This window comes from Thalassophryne amazonica, chromosome 7 (assembly GCF_902500255.1).
Source record: "Thalassophryne amazonica chromosome 7, fThaAma1.1, whole genome shotgun sequence".
Classification (NCBI taxonomy): domain Eukaryota; kingdom Metazoa; phylum Chordata; class Actinopteri; order Batrachoidiformes; family Batrachoididae; genus Thalassophryne; species Thalassophryne amazonica.
The window spans coordinates 94,956,743-94,974,011 of record NC_047109.1 but is presented as its reverse complement, the minus strand read 5'-3'; the positions used below and the strand labels follow the sequence as shown (position 1 = coordinate 94,974,011).

General features: G+C 42.5%; 1 protein-coding gene across 2 annotated transcripts in view; it reads right to left on the bottom strand.

Annotated features, from left to right (window-relative positions):
- The window catches only part of ptprub (protein tyrosine phosphatase receptor type Ub), a 700,336-nt gene that overhangs the window by 272,479 nt on the left and 410,588 nt on the right, over positions 1–17,269 (bottom strand). For both annotated transcript variants that reach the window (XM_034175133.1, XM_034175134.1), the window contains exon 5: positions 3,332–3,447. In XM_034175133.1, coding sequence (XP_034031024.1) covers positions 3,332–3,447 — 116 coding nt within the window. The remainder of the gene's footprint in view (positions 1–3,331; positions 3,448–17,269) is intronic.

Below are 17,269 nucleotides of genomic sequence, written 5' to 3'. Positions count from 1 at the left end.
TATGCTTTTAGAAATGTGTTTGAAATTCCTAGTTCTTTCACTTTTTCAGGAAGATACTCATCTTACCAAGTCACAAAGTCTGGGGCTTCTACTTGTGTGGGTTAAAATATAAAGTATATATGTAGATGCATTACATTTGCATTTGTGTGTATAAACTGTACAGTATTTTACTTTGATAGTACTACTCTTGGTTTTGAAATGGCATGTGGCAGAGCGATCAAATTCATCACTAAACCCCATGCAGGTCCATCAGGAACAGCTCACCTCCTCTCCGGTCAATGCATTCAAAAACCCCTTATGTATGGATATGAAGCTTCATGATTCATTCAATACATCTAAAATATGAAAGATTCAGTCAAGAATAGCAATTGAGCTCTGTCATACTTTTCCTTTAGGAGGCAGAAATAGTCTTTATATATATATATATATAGGGATGTTCTGATCAGGTTTTTTTGGCCCCGATCCGATTCCGAGTCATCTGATAGTGAGTATCTGCCGATACCGAGTCCCAATCTGATACTTTAAAAAACTGAATGAACAATGAACAAATGCTAAATATATAATAATTTCATTTTAATCACCTTATTTTATTATTTATCACTTAAACAGTGCACTTCTCCTTGAGGTAGCTTGAACAATCAAATAATAATCTACCAGACTTAAAAAATGTACAAATTTCAATGTTATTTTATTTGTCTATAAATAAATGTCCAAGGTTCCGTATGTTAAACAAGAAATTATCTAATCTGAAATAACAGGTGGTTTTAATTTATAGATGAAAGGTTTCTAAAGAACCATTTATTGATTTAGCTATTTTAATTACAAGTGTTCTAAACTTTTTTAAACAGTAATCAGAAATTTTGAGGTAACAAACCACAACAACAAAAAACATTTCCAAGGATTTTTCTTCAGACACGTGGTTTCTGCACTGATCTGTGGGTCAAATCCCCACCTGACTGGAAAATCACTAAGGGTCCTTGGGCAAGGTCTTTAATCCCCTATTGCTCCCGATGTGTAGTGAGCGCCTTGTATGGCAGCACCCTGACATCGGGGTGAATGTGAGGCATAATTGTAAAGCGCTTTGAGCGTCTGACGCAGATGGAAAAGCGCTATATAAATGCAGTCCATTTACCATTTGTACAGATCAGTGGTTTCTGCCACTAGTCCTCCGTGTTTTGGCCCTACGCGTCATTCCTATTGGACAGCGTGAAGCTACGTCACAGTTCAGAGCGTCGAAAGTTCAAAGGTCAACTTGAAAAGTAAAAGGAAAAAAAAAAACAACTTACATTTGCATCCTGACAGTCCTCAGTGTACCCCTCTGATGCTTTATCAGTATTCAACAAGTTCAGAGCAGCGCAGTGAACGTGAATGAACACGGAAGCTCTTTAAGATGCGCTCCTAAATGTGATGAGTGCGCACGTCGCTCGTGCGCATACCATCTCTCGCTCCGTTTTGCAGACAAACGATCACAGGACAATTTGTTTCTTTGTTTTTGTTAATCAGATGACAGATCGTCATCCTGAGGACTTGGTCAACACCGGGTCCTGCTGCGCACGGAAGGATGACTGAGCAAGAGTTTCGGTGGGAAAGTGTCCATCATCCTCTTGTCATTCCATCGAGGCGTCAGGCTGAGCGCATAAACACACAAACAGCAGTTCTGCGAAAGACACTTTGTGAGCGTAACTCCCTCCACCTCTGTCTGGTGTTCTGTCGAGATGAGGTGCGTCGTCGAGATGAGGTTCCTCGCGTAACTGCACATGTGTGCACTGAAAAAATTACTTGACGAAGTTCGCTTATTTTGATGGGCAAGTAAATGTATAAATTGTTCATCCCAATGTAGTAATGTATAAAATCTACTCACTATAAAACAATAAGTATTTTTAACCTGGAGTTAGCGTATTTCGACAGGCAAAATATACATATACATACATTTATGCTCCTAATGGAAAATACAGAAAATGTTTTACTTACTAGGCTATAAATACACTGAATACAATTCATAAAAAAAAAACTTTGATGGAAAAACAAAGAAAAAACAAAATGCCCATGCGATTGCACGTCGAGCGAGTTACATCATCTCCACATGTGCAGTTGTGTGAGGCACCTCATCTTGATGGGTGACGTCTTCAAGTCTTGGGTAGAGCGATGTGCGCATGCGCAGGCATGCGCAGTAGCGCAACGCACCTCATCTTGACGGGACACCTGTTTACAATTCCATCTCTTCTTCCCAAATTCACGGCGCAACTCTTGTTCCCTTTTCTCCTCTGGAATCGGTTTCAGCCGCACGCGTGTGCGAGAATGTCCGGTTGTACTTATATTTTTTCTTTTGTTCAATTTAAAAAAAAAAGATTGGGTTGAACTTTGACCGCGTCAGCCTGCCGACAAGCGGCAATGCGCGCTCCCGTCAGAAGCGTCGCGTCAAAAGTCGAGATAAAGTGACGCTTCTGATGCCTCCGACGCATGAAAGGCCCATTAATCTGCAATAATGATCTTGAAATAGCACTGATCAAAATAATGAGGATAAAATCTATATCGGATTCCTGATCGGGATGCAACGTCCGATTTCGACCAAGTCTGAAACCACATGATCGGGCCTGATTTCCAATCACGTGATCAGATCGGGGCATCCCTATATATATATATATATATATATATGGGTGATTCTTAGACTACGGGCACTTATTATGTCCTTTGATCATATTGTATGAAAAACAGAAAAAAGGGGACATTTCACACTTTTATAGTTATCTTTACAATGAAAGTGTGTTAAGAAATTTGTTCTAGTAGTCTATGATGACTTTTTCACCTTTTTTCAGCATCATTATATGCAAATATTGCCATTTTGTACTTGTCCCACACCCAGACTTTTGATCTTCAATGATAAAAATGAATGGTAAAGAAACGTTTTTTCTAATGTTTTAAAATATCTCTGAATAAAATATCAGTAAAATAATCAAAACATAATTGGGGTATTCAATGTCATACAACTGTTGTGATTTTTTTTTTAAACAAAATGTAGTTGTCCCACACTATTGCCGTAATTTCCACCACAACACTGTAATGTCCCTAAACAGTTTGTATGAAAGATTGTTTGGGTAGTTTCTGTGGAGATAAACAGTGACATCAGAGCACATGTATATAGCGCCAAATCACAACAAACAGTTGCCCCAAGGCACTTTATATTGTAAGGCAATGGTGTGGTGGAAATTACATTTACAAGGCCAATAGTGCCCGTAGTTAAAGAATCACCCATATATATAAACTCATTAACATCAATCAGAGGCCCATGTTCTTCTCCCTCTACTTCCATCTCCTCCATTGATCTACAGACCTCTAGCAGGAAGTTCTCAGCCTCCGATGCTCGTCCAGCAGCAACACACTGGAAAGAGGCGTTTTGCCCGGCATTGACCTCCTCGTCTCCCAGCCTGGAGAAGTGAGGTGCCTTATCTGAGGAGACAGAGAGGCACACAGAGTGAGATCAAAAGACTCCATTACCTTTCAGCCATGCACAACGCCTGTCACACGACACATTTTCATCAGGGCTTTTTGTTCTAGCAAAATACAAACACAAATTTCAGGCATTTTGTAACAACCGGCTTTGTCTAATCTTTGCTCATTATAACATTTACCAAGGACACAAGGCAGTGGAACATACTTCAGTGGAAAGTTGGAACTGACAATAAACTGCTGATTGACAAGCGCCGACTGCCTTCAGAAGGGCTTTATTTACAGAGTTCACTTTCATAAAAAGAGAATAAACAAATCTTCAAGGACCACTCCAGCCACTTAAATATTAATAAAGTTGAATATTAAATTGCTTCTATTATTTGCACATTTGTTTGTGAGGCTTTTTGTTTTTGCAGTGGTCAAACTGACTTCTTCTTTCAAGACAGATTGTTTATATGTGTATGAAATTCTGAAAGAAAATCACAGTAAACTTCATATCTGCTTTGACCTGCAGAATATGAGGATCAGCTGAAAGGTTCATAGACTAATAATGTTGGCTTTTTGGGATAAGACTATGTCTGGGATATTTTTTCAGCTGAGTTGCCTTGGAAGTCCACAAATTTCTTGTGATATCAAAGCTTTCACCCCGATGGTCAAGAAGTGCTCAGTGGCAGATATGATGCCACCATCACGCCAGGATGACTTACCAGCCTTTTTTCTTCTTCTTCTTCTTCTTTGGAAGTCACACAGCACAAATTCAGGAGACTGTGATGTGTGGTCAACCAACTGGCATTCACAATCTTGCACAGCAGCCATGGCAACCACTGACTTATGAGCTGGGTCACTGTTCTGATGAAACAAGACTCTCCTTTGTCAACTGTTTTTGGTGTTTGGTATTCATAGCCTCATACAATTGCCTCAGCAGCCTGAAATAATACACTTAGTTTGGGTTTGGCTATGCAGAAGAATGTTGCAAACATGATGCCCTTTTCATTCAGTAAATCTGAGGTTTTCACCTTCCCTATAGACCAGCATTTCTCAAGCTTTTTTCTGGACCAAGGACCACTTAATCAATCAATAAATAAATAAATAAATCTCTTAGACCACATAACTCCTCAAACATCCTAAAACAATAGGTCTAAAAATACCTAACCTAACAATAGGTTAAGTTAGAATATGACAGCAATTTAAAATCTGATAAATGGTAAATAAAATGGACTGCATTTATATTGCACTTTTCCATCTGCATCAGACGCTCAAAGTGCTTTACAATAATGCCTCACATTCACCCTAATGTCAGGCTGCTGCCATGCAAGGTGCCCACTACACACCGGGAGTAACTAGGGGAATAAGGAACTTGCCCAAGGGCCCTTAGTGATTTTCCGGTCAGGCTGGGATTTGAACCAAAGATCCTCTGGTCTCAACCCCAATGCTTTAACCACTAGACCATCACCTCCCCTAAACCACTAGACCATCACCTCCCCTATTTTACCTATGTACTTATGGACCACTAGCAGTCACTCATGGACCACCAGTGTTCCACGACTAGTTTTTGAGAAAGGGTCATTTGTCTATAGCAGGCTAACATAATTTAGACGCGTGATGGTGGGGATGTTCTGTTCCATGGATTAAGTCTTTCTCTCTGGCTCAAAACGATGGACTCTGCAATCAACTTTGTTGAGGAAACATATAAAGTTAGCTGCATTCGTTTCAAAAGTGTGCCCGGTATTGTGCACTTTTGATCAGGTGCCAGAAGATACAGGACACTCTAAGCAGAAACCTTAATATTTCAAGTTCAGTATGTAACGTAGAACACTCTCCACTCTCATGGGAGATACCAGCAGCATTAGCTGTCTCACCAATAACCCATACTCTATTATCTATCAACGTGAAAGAATATAATGTTTTCCTTGGTGTTGGTAGTCGCAACTCATCCCGAGCTTGGAACATCTTGCTATGGTTCACTGTTCTAGCATTAACTTCTACATAGTCAACCTACTACATTATCTTTTGTAATGTTGTTCCATATGTCCACAACTACAAGATGGCTTGAAATATTCAGGAAACTGAAACATAAAATTACAATATTTGGCACAAAATGTACATGGTGCTAAAACTGTTTTTTGCAGGAATCCCAAGCAAATATACACCATTTTCCAACCACTGTGAAACAGTTGTTTGTCAATCAATACGACCCATATGTTGATGCATATTTTATGCATGTTACAGATGCCATGGTTAAATAAAAGCTGACAGGGTCATTTTGTTCCTAAAAAAGATGGTTTCAGTAGATACCCATTTAAAGTACCAATTTCTTGAGAAACTGACTGTCATCTTTTCTTCATAATTGACCTCCGCTGGTGATTGGTGTTGATGGGTTGCATCCTGTTGAGCCTAGACATTGTGTACTATGAGTGTAAAGACCAATCCGTGAGCAGCAGTCTGTGGATCAGTCACTGCAGATGAGATCTGAAGGCTTGCTCGTGCTGCTCAACAATGCCTTCCTTTTCTGATGATTTGGGGGCCTTCGTTGGCAGCAGTCAGCCTCAGCCTGCTTCACGCCATTCTTAACATCTATCTCTGCCTCTTCCCATGCCTTCAGATTAATGTGGGCAGATCTGAGGTCTTTTTTGAAGGTGTTCATGTAGTGAAGTATTGGACAGCTGACTGACCGCTTGTGACTTTCAAGTTGAATTCACAGAAGGTTGTTGGGGATATAGCCAATTCCAATGCATCTTACATGTCCTAGTTACTGCAGTCACCTCTTGGTAAGCATAGCGATAGTTAAGAACGTTACCTATAGGGTACTGAGCTCGCGCGATAGTTAAGAACGTTACCTATAGGGTACTGAGCTCGCGCGATAGTTAAGAACGTTACCTATAGGGTACTGAGCTCGCCCACAGTGAAGTCCAGGTTTAAGGACTAAATAAATTCTTGCTAAGCTTGGCTGCACCTGAAAACTAATTCATTCTTAGTCAACCTGATACGTTTTCAGCTGACCCTCTACTGTATGTGGTGTTGATGGGGTGCCACTCGCTGTCGTTGCCAATATATTATGATAGCAAACAGCATCATATTTCTCCCACTCACTAACTGAGCTAGAATGTAGGAGTGAATCTTGACGCTTCAACCATCCACATTTTGACTAATAATGTCCCAGCATGCTGAGCAGAAGCTACCAATGAGTTAGTGTGTGGGAACATCCCTTTCACCCGGCTTCATGATTAACAACAGAGTAGTGAGAATCAGATCCCCACCGAGCCAAATCACTGGGTAGAAGCCAGCAGTGCTGCCGGCCATCTTTGAGAAATGGGCTGGGACAACTCAACCTGTCGCGCCACATGACTGACAGGCGGTGATGACAAAGCGGTCGTACAGCTGAAGCATCTGCGAAAAGCACATGTTTGGGTCTGACATGTCTCATCTGTGTGATACACCCTGGTAGAGAGAGATGACAATTTGCTGATCGTGATTGCACGCAATGCATAAATGAGGTTGCACTGACATTTGTACCCCACAGGTGACTGTGTTTCCTTTGAATACCTCCGAAGGTTAATTCATTATTCACGACTGAGAGCCAAACGTAAACAAACAGAGAAATGAGTGTGAACAGGGTGAAGGGGGAAAAAAACTAGTTGGCAAGAAGGGCGGCGTTATACAACTAAATGTGTCAGATCTTATCCTCAGGACTCTTTAGTGTGATAAATATTGCATTGGACTGCAACACTGGCTTCAGAGTCAAAGACTAAGACTCGAGAGAACAGAACAGAAATGTCAACTAGACTTTAAGTCGAATTCACAAAGAGAAGCTTCTTAATCTTTTTTTTTTTTTTTGCTGGATCTGTGCAATACTTCAATTTCTTTTTTTGTTTTTCTACTAAAACCATCCTTCTGTGAGCTGCCGAGTAATGCCGGCTGGCTGCGTGCCACATCATAAGGCACACTTAGGTCTTAATGAGAGTCTTAATTATTTAATGGCCACAATGGGAGAATTCGGTAGACACCATCTGGTGTGTCAGGGAGAAACAGGGTGGCTGGCTGCCTGGCTGGTGGAGATACTGTACAGTGGAGGCAAGGAATCATCTTTCTGGAGGAAACCTCTATAATGTGACGTTCCTGGAAGTCAAACTCAAATAGCACAAAAACGCTGCTGTGCTAACGACAGGAGGCATAATAATGTTAACAATATGTGCCTGTGAGAGGAAAAACATCCTTGAAGTGTGTGCCGGTTATATAAGTTATGTACTTGAAAGCAGCATGTTAAAATGGTCTCTTTGATTCTCTGTGAAGAGCCCTTGTGTTCAGCGGTGGGTGTAAGGGACACAAAGAGACTCTGTCCAGGTTACAGACTTAGGGATCTTTGTGGACACAATGTTCTGATGAACTCCTGCTCTCACTTTTCCACCTGTGACACAATAAGACCTCTGCTGTAGAAGACCTGGACTACCACAGATAACACACGCTTTGAGTAGAAAGTACACTGAACAAAAATATAAACGCAGCACTTTTGTTTTGCTCACATATTTCATGAGCTGAACTCAAAGATCTAAAACATTTGCTATGTACTCAAAAAACCCATTTCTCTCAAACATTGTTCACAAATCTGTCTAAATCTGTGTTAGTGAGCACTTCTCCTTTGCTGAGATAATCCATCCCACCTCATAGGTGCAGCATATCAAGATGCTGATTAGACAGCATGATTATTTCACAGGTGTGCCTTAGGCTGGCCACAATAAAAGGCCACTCTGAAATGTGCAGTTTTGCTTTATTGGGAGGTCTGGGGGAGGGGATCAGAAAACCAGTCAGTATCTGATGTGACCACTATTTGCCTCACACAGTGCAACACATTTCTGCATAGAGTTGATCAGCAGCCAGATGCCATTGAATTTGCGCATTTGTCCACTGAAGCTGGTTACAATGATGAACTACAATCTGATGAGGACGACGAGCATGCAGATGAGCGTCCCTGAGACGGTTTCTGATAGTTTGGGCAGAAAATCTTTGGTCCTGCAAACCGACTGTTGCAGCAGCTGTCTGGGTGGCTGGTCTCAGACGATCTTGGAGGTGAGCATGCTGGATGTGGAGGTCCTGAGCTGGTGTGGTTACATGTAGTCTGTGGATGTGAGGCAGGTTGGATGTACTGCCAAATTCTCTGAAATGCATTTGGAGACGGCTTATGGTGGAGAAATGAACATTCAGTTCATGGGCAACAGCTCTGGTGGGTCAGCATTCAGTCAGCATGCCAATTGCACGCTCCATCAAAATGTACAACATCTGTAGCATTGTGCTGTTTGATAAAACAACATTTCAGAGTGGCATTTTATTGTGGCCAGCCTAAGGCACACCTGTGCAATAATCATGCTGTTTAATCAGCATATTGATATGTCACACCTGGAGGTGGGATGTATTACCTCGGCAAAGGAGAAGTGCTCACTGACACAGATTTAAAAAGTTTTGTGAACAATGTTTGAGAGAAATAGGTCTTTTGTGTTTATAGAAAATGTTTTAGATCTTTGAGTTCAGTTCATAAAAAATAGGACAAAAAACAAAAGTGTTGCATTTATATTTTTGTTCCATGTATAACCACTGACCCTTAACGAGTGGCACCCACTGAACTCCTTTTTATGCAATATGAACCATTATTTTGAAAAAGTCTATCACCACCTACCTAGTTGTGTCATAGAACATAAGCACTTAACCGAGTGCTTACTATTTCAAGGATTAATAATTTATCTTGTAGGAATCATAGTTCATCTTTCTGCTGCCCCTGTTTTGTTCAGGGTTCACCACAGTGGATCCAGTACAGATCCACATTAGGATGTGGCATAATTTTTATGCTTGATGACCTACCTGGAGCAATGCCAGTTCTATCCAGAGCCACACACAGTCCATGGTTTTCCAAAGTGGTCTCCCAGGCAAGTACAAATCAGGACCTACTCTGCTAAATGTCTGAGGTCTGACAGGATCAGGCGTACACAGAACAGACTGTGTGGGGATACAGTCTGTTCCGTATATTTTGTAAAATTAATTTTCGTCTTCTTTTTTTAGTTAAAGCTGCAGTATGAAGGCTTTAGTATCATCTAGTGGTGAGGTTAAAAGACTGATAATGTCATCACCCATCACTATTTTGCTTCCCTTCATCTTTTCACTTCTTTTGTGACAGAGATCCATGCCCCCTTGACTTCTCTTTGCCAGTGGTGTCAAAAGTACACACATTTGTTACTTAAGTAGAAGTATAGATACTGCAGTTTAAAAACACTCTGGTAAAAGTTGAAGTATCAACTTGACTTCTTTACTCAAGTAAAAGTGAAAACATATGTGCTCCAAAACCTACTTAAAGTATAAAAGTATAAAGTAACCTTTAAAAAAAAAAAAAAAAGTGGATGCCACTATATGAATTGAAAGCTTAATTTAAAAACTGATTCGTTCTACATGTGGCCCAAGACCCAAAACCCAAAATTACCCCCCAACACCACCTGCATGAAAATGTTTCAATTCTACAAGCTCTGAAATGCAATCTGGGACTATTCCAGACAAACTGCAGTGAGTGCAGCATCCATTTAGTGAAGAAAAAAAAAAAAACAAAAAAAAAAACAACTTTCCTTACTCAAATTCATTCCAGTAGTATTCTGCTCTTACAAGGATGCAGCAGTTTTCTAGTTTGGCAGATAGTTCTGGAGGAAATCACTGAAGAAATTAACACATTGAAAATATGGTTTGACCGAAACAAATTGTCATTAAATAAGACAGGGATGAAGTGGAGGTGTAATAGTCACTAGGTGTTCACAGGAAACACTTATTTATTTATGTATGTATGTATTTATTTATGTATGTCATTGTTAGTTGCTTTTATATTTTCTGTTGTGTTTCTATTCAGGTCCTTTTTGCCTCTTTCTCTAAAATTGTATATAATAATCATTAGATTATTAATATATAAACAAAAATAAATTTAAGAAATATTACAATTTGAAAACAAATGCACCCAAACGTGATGAGAGCTGCTTAATGCTAACTTTTAACATTGAAAATGCCATAGACATGCTAATGTGTTAGCGTCACTCCCGTTTTTAAGTTATAAAATACATCTATCAACTGTTTCAGAAGACCATAACAGGTCAGTTTAACATAGAAAAGATAAATAATACTCACAGAAGTATGCTCTTTAGGGTTTTAGCAAGGGAAAATTAAGCAAAAGAAAGAAAGAATAAACGAAGCAATAGGTCAAAGCATTGCTTCAATCTGCGAAACACTGCTTGGATTGGTTCACGGTTCAAAGCAAAGCCGTGCTGCAGAAAAGTTGATTACAGGCGCACATGACGTGAAATATATATATATATAAACATTAAACTGAAGCCAAGAATAACGAGGCTGTTTGTTTTAAAAATGTAAGGAATAGAAAGTACAAATACTTGTGTGAAAATGTAATGAGTAGAAGTCAGAAGTAGGCAGAAAAATAAGTAAAGGAGTAAAGTATAGATACCTAAAAAGTGTACTTAAGTACAGTAACGAAGTATTTGTACTTCGTTACTTGACACCTCTGCTCTTTGCCAGGGTCATGTTTAAGCTCCAGTCATGTTTCCCTGTCTTTGTCTAATTTATAGTCACTCTGAGTGATTTCTGTTAGTTTTCCTTCCGTGTCATCTAGTTTTGCCTTCCAAGTTGAACTGCTCTGCATCCTTTAAATGCTCTGTGAATATGTCTCCAAGCTGCCAGATTGTATTAGGTTCCACCCTGCTCTTTAACATACCAAGTATCAGTATTTATTGACACCGACCTTGCTTCCATTCCAGGTGTCTGTTTTTGCCATTGTCTTGTGATCTAGTTTGAGTGTTTTTTGGACTCCTCCATTCTGCACTTTTGCTTTCACCTGTATGGACTCTGTGGTCTGTTGTTGAGCTCATTCTGCTGCCTAGCCCCTAAAATGACTGCTACTGTTAATTGGATTTTAGTGCCTAAAATCTGCTTGGCTTTGGATTATGTATTGTGCTTTTCCCCTCAGGGAAGCTGAGGCTATTTTGGACTGATTACTGTGTACCAGACCCAGGACCGGCATAATCAACCATTCATGCTTGCCGTTTTGCTGCAGTAACTTGCAAGTAAGTAAATATTTGTTGGACGATAAAGCCTGTTCAAACGGTCCCATACTGTGGTTTTCTGCACCGGGGTCCTTGCTGTGATTCATTACACTTCTGTGATAAACAGTATGTATGCTCATCCAATTAACAAACATGAGGATTGTCAAACTTGTTAGCCTGTGCTAGCAACCAGGAGACCGTGTATATGAGAGCAACCACTGATGTCACTTATTGTTTCTTCAGTCTAATAGCGACGGTGCACAAATGTGAAAGGTGGACTAAGTCTGTCATATTTGGGCTATAGAATCAACATTGTGGTGCAACATCGTGACCTCCATGAAGGGACCACCAATAGTGGCATGTAGGGAAGGTGCAGAGGGGGCTACCTAAGAAAGAAAATTTTATAAAATAGAAGGTTCTAGGAATAAATCTGGCCATATCAGAGGCCAAATTCCAGAGGAAGAATTACATTTTTTGGACACTTTTTTTTTTTAGGATTTTTTTAATAACTGCAGAACATACAGAAACTGAAGTAAACACAGCCAGTGAATATAGCTAACTTGTTTATTCTAAGATATGGCATAGGTTTGATTATTTTATTGCTTTTTGATCATAGTAAATCAGTAAGTTATGGCATAAATTGTGAAAAAAAAGAGCTGTTGTCGATAGTGACAAAATGCCAGCAAAAAGGGTTCATTTAGATTGGAGTTTCTGGCAATATGACAATAATAATATCAAAAATAACATCAAGATCCTTTATATCGTATCATTGTTCTGTTACAGATTTGCTATCATTTAATCACAGATGACTAACAGACATCAGAATCAGACTCAGACTCTTTTATTGTCACTCGACTCTTACAGGCAGAACGAAATGCAGTTTCTCCAGGTCTCGGCGTAGTTAACTGGGACAATTTTTTTTTAACCTAACCTATTGTATAAACTTTTGCAATATAAACTTTTGCAATGTACAATATGCACACCCCTGTGGCCATAGAATATATATACAAGGCACAGGGTCGACAGCAGCAGCAGCAGCGTTAGAGTATTAAGAAGGTGACAATGTGCATGTAGTGCAATGTTCACAGTTTGGTGGTGGATGTTGAACTGTTCAACAGTCTGACAGCATTCGGGTAGAAGCTGTTTTTCAGTCTGGATGTTTTTGCCCGGATGCTGCACAGCTTCCTTCCAGAATGAAGGGGTGTAAACAGACTGTGCGCAGGGTGGGTGGAGTCTCTGAGGATGCAGGTGGCTTTGTCTCTACATCTGGAGATGTAGATGTCCCCAATGGATGGTAAGCTGCATCCGATGGTCCTATGTGCAGACTTCACCACCCGCTGCAGCGCTTTCTTCTCCACCACCATGCAGCCACCCTACCACACAGGGAGGCAGCAGGACAGGACACTCCCCACTGCACAGCTGTAGAAGGCCCTGAGGACGTCTGTGTTCAGTCCAGCCCTTCCCAATTTCCTCAAAAAATAGAGACGTTGGTGGGCTTTCTTGATGACAGCCATGGTGTTGGTGTGCCAGGTGAGAATTTTGGAGAGGTGGTTGATTTAGGTGGATTTTTTAAATTGACTGTAACCTTCTCAGGGTTCCTCTTGTTGTTTTCAACAAATGTGTGCTCGACCAAACTCTGCTTTAGAATAGAATAGAATAGAATAGAATAGAATAGAATAGAATAGAATAGAATAGAATAGAATAGAATAGAATGCCTTTTATTGTCATTATACAATGTACAACGAGATTAAAAGCCAACTCCAAAATCAGTGCAGGCAAGTAAGAAGAAAAGCAGCAATATCAAATATGTATCAGAAAAAAAATATATGTACAATGTAAACATTAGAAGGTAAGGTGCACGGTCCTGGGTGGTATGTAAATTGCAGAATAAGTATGTTATTATATACATTATTAAAAATTATAAATATTGCACATTATGGGATGGAATGTTGCACATTATCGTCGGTGTATGCGGGAATTCAGGATGGTTACCGCTTTGGGAAAGAAACTGTTTTTGAGTCTGTTTGTTCTGGTCTTAATACACCTGTAGCGCTTACCTGAGGGCATCAGGTCAAACAGTTCAAAGCCAGGGTGGGAGCTGTCTTTAGTGATGTTTAGGGCTCTGCTAAGGCAGCGGGAGCTGTAAATGTCCATCAGGGAGGGGAGAGGGCAGCCAATGATCTTTTGGGCTGTCTTTATAACTTTCTGGAGCCTCTCCCTGTCTGCAGCAGTACAGCTGCCATACCATACTGTGATGCAGTATGTCAGCAGGCTCTGAATGGATGCTCGATAGAAGGTCAGCAGCAGGTTGGAGTCTAGCTTGTGCTTCCTGAGGACTCTCAGGAAGTGTAGCTGCTGCTGAGCCTTCTTGGTGACTGCTGTGATGTTCACAGACCAGGAGATATCATCAGAGATGAGGACGCCGAGAAACTTGTATGTGGAGAGGGTGTGGAAGGTAACCCTCTCCACACACTCACCATTGATGAAAAGGGGTGCTGGGTCGATGCTCTGCCTCCTGTAGTCAATGATGATTTCCTTGGTTTTCTTGGTGTTCAGTGAGAGGTTATTCTCTGAACACCAGGCTGCCAGCTTCAGGACCTCCTCTCTATAAGCTGTCTCATCACCCTTAGAGATGAGTCCGACTACGGTGGTGTCATCAGCAAACTTTACCACCAGGTTGTTTTGGTGGGCCGAACTGCAGTCGTAGGTGTAGAGGCAGTATAGGAGGGGGCTCAGCACACAGCCCTGTGGGGAACTGATGCTCAGAATGCGGGTGGAGGAGAGGTGGGGGCCAAGTCTCACAGTCTGGGGCCAGTTGGTCAGAAGGTCCTTGATCCAGGCACATGTGAGAGGGGGGAGGCCGAGAATGTCCAGTTTTGTAGTGAGAATGTCCAGGATTATTGTACTGAAGGCTGAACTGTAATCCACAAAGAGCATCCGAATGCAACTCTGCTGCTGCTCCAGGTGGCTCAGCGCAGAGTGAAGAGCTATGGCGATGGCATCCTCTGTGGATCTGTTCGCACAGTATGTGAACTGGTGAGGGTCAAAGTCTGCAGGAAGATAGACCTTGATGTGCTGGAGAACTAGTCTCTCGAAGCACTTCATGACTACCGGAGTAAGAGCCACCAGATGGTAATCATTCAGGCTGGTGATGGCAGACTTCTTCGGCACAGGTATTACTGTGGTTGCTTTGAGGCAGGACGGGATAACTGCCTGGTCCAGAGAGAAGTTGAAGAGCCTGGTGAAGGTGGGAGCAAGCTGGTAGGCGCACGCTCTGAGCACCTTGCCAGGTACTCCATCTGGGCCGGCGGCTTTCTTAGGATTCACTGCCAGGAGCACCCGTCTGACCTCATGCTCCTGTATAGTGAGTGGAGTGGAGTAGGAGAGCGGTGGGGGTGGGGGCAGAGCTTTAGCAGATGAGTGCTGCTGGGATGTATCAAAACGGGCAAAGAAGCAGTTTAGCTCCTCTGCCAGTGACGCACGCACTCAGGTGTCCTGATGGCACATCACAGCCTGTGAAGTTTGTGATGTCTTTTATGCCCCGCCACACCTCCCGTGTGTTGTTGCTGGCCAGGTGCGACTCTATGTGCAACCTGTGGTCCTCTTTGGCCCTTCTCACTCCTCTTTTCAGGTTAGCTCGAGCAGCACTGTACAGAGCTCTGTCGCCAGACCTGAAGGCTGCGTAGCGGGCCCTGAGGAATGCGCGGACTTGGCTGATCAACCAGGGTTTCTGGTTTGGGAAGACCCGGATGCTTTTGTCCACAGTCACATTCCTGATAGAACTGGATATAGTCCAGTACGGTTCCAGTGAATGTCTCCAGTTCCTGATGTTCGAATAAGTCCCTGTCCATCTGTTCAAAGCAGTCCTGCAACTGGGAGAGTGCATTTTCAGGCCAGGTTGTAACAGTCTTTGTAGTGGGTCTGGCACTGCGTCTGAGGGGGGTGTAGGCTGGGGAAAGCAGGAGGGAAAGATGGTCTGACTGGCCGAGGTGGGGGAGGGGTATGGCTCTGTATGCGTGCTTGATATTTGTGTAGACATGATCAAGAGTGTTCTCTCCCCTGGTAGAACACTTGACATGCTGGTAGAACTTCGGGAGTACAGTCTTCAAGTTGGCCTTATTAAAATCCCCTGTAATTATGTGAACACCATCAGGGTGAGCCCACTGCTGTTCATTTACGGTGTTCAGCAGGAGAGAGAGCGCTGTGTTTACACTAGTGTCGGGTGGTATGTACACAGCGGTGATGATCACAACAGTTAGCTCTCTCGGCAGAAAGAAAGGTCGCATTTTACAGACATGTACTCGATGTCCAGGGAACAGTGATTGTCTATGATTGTCCTGTTGTTACACCAGTTTTTGTGCACATACATACAGAGCCCCCCTCCTCTACTCTCACCGGAGTCCTCAGTCCTGTCCCAGCGGAGCAGAGTGTGGCCTGCTAGCTGCACGCTAGCATCAGGAATTCCCGGCTGAAGCCAGGTTTTGGTGATAATCAGAACACAGCAGTCACAAACGTAGCGGTTTCCAGCGAGTTGTAGTTCCAGGTTGTCTGTTTTATGCACCAGGGATCAGGCGATGGAGAGATACAGGCTTGGTAGAGGTGACTTGTGTGGTTGTTTCCTTAGCCTTAGCATTACGCCGGACCTATGACCCCGCTCCTGCTTCCTCTCCCTCCTCCGTCTGCGTTGCCTCCTAGACCTGACAACAATCCACGGAAAACCCGGTGGTCTTGCTATGTCGTCTGGGATGGTGTGCGTGTCGTGAAAGTCACTCGAAACAGATATCTGATGTTGGTCTCCGACATCCAAAAGCATCTGGCAGGTGTACTGGATGTTCGCAGTACCGATGCACAAAAGGAAGAAAAGCAAGAAAAAAGAAAAGGAGAATAGCACTGAAATGGAGAGCCGTAAGCTGCAGCAACCATGTGCGCCGCCATTACTACTATTGATTGACTGATTGATTACTACTATTGATTCGCTGTGAGAAGGACAGACCCATGAAAAAGGTCCAATCAGAACTCTTGTCTCTTGTGACACACTGGGGACTGTTTACCAAAATAAACGAAGCACATGGTTCATCTACAAGCCATAGCAAGTGGAGCTGGAGTTGGCCCCGAGATCAACCCCTACCCCCCAGAATTTTACCCCGGCTTTACACTGATTTCAAAAATGTTTCCTTGTGAGACAAAAACGCAGAAAATGCAGGAAATTGGCCCCCCGTAAGAAACACCCCAGCAATCCTAAGGGCCCCTTCACACATAACACAACTTAAGCCGACCAGCGCACAAAGGAGGAATTGCATGCTCTTCGTGACAAATCGTAGCTGCCTCCAACGCGTCGTACACATGTCGCTACAACTGTTCGCGCACTCCAGTGGCTGAAAGACAGAGAGTGCCCTGTAAGAGCCCATTCGATCCCTCTCGCGGCAGGTGTCGGCCAAATTCCAGGTGATACACACGAACATCCAACACCACTCGCTTGACACTTAGTAAATGCGTGGCCATTCACGCTCTCAGCATGAAAATAGTGAGCAGATGATCATTTTCGAGGTGGCTGCGAAATTTGTCTAAGTGCCCCCATGAGTGTGATGTTGCAAAAAGCAACACCAATGTGGTGCATGTATCTCACACATTTGCGCGTGTATCACCCCCCCAACCCCCGAAACACAGGTGGCGTATGCGTGTTTCACCCCCCCGCTCCCTCCTACACATGTGGCATGCGAGGGGGTGAGCACACTTGTACTTGCATG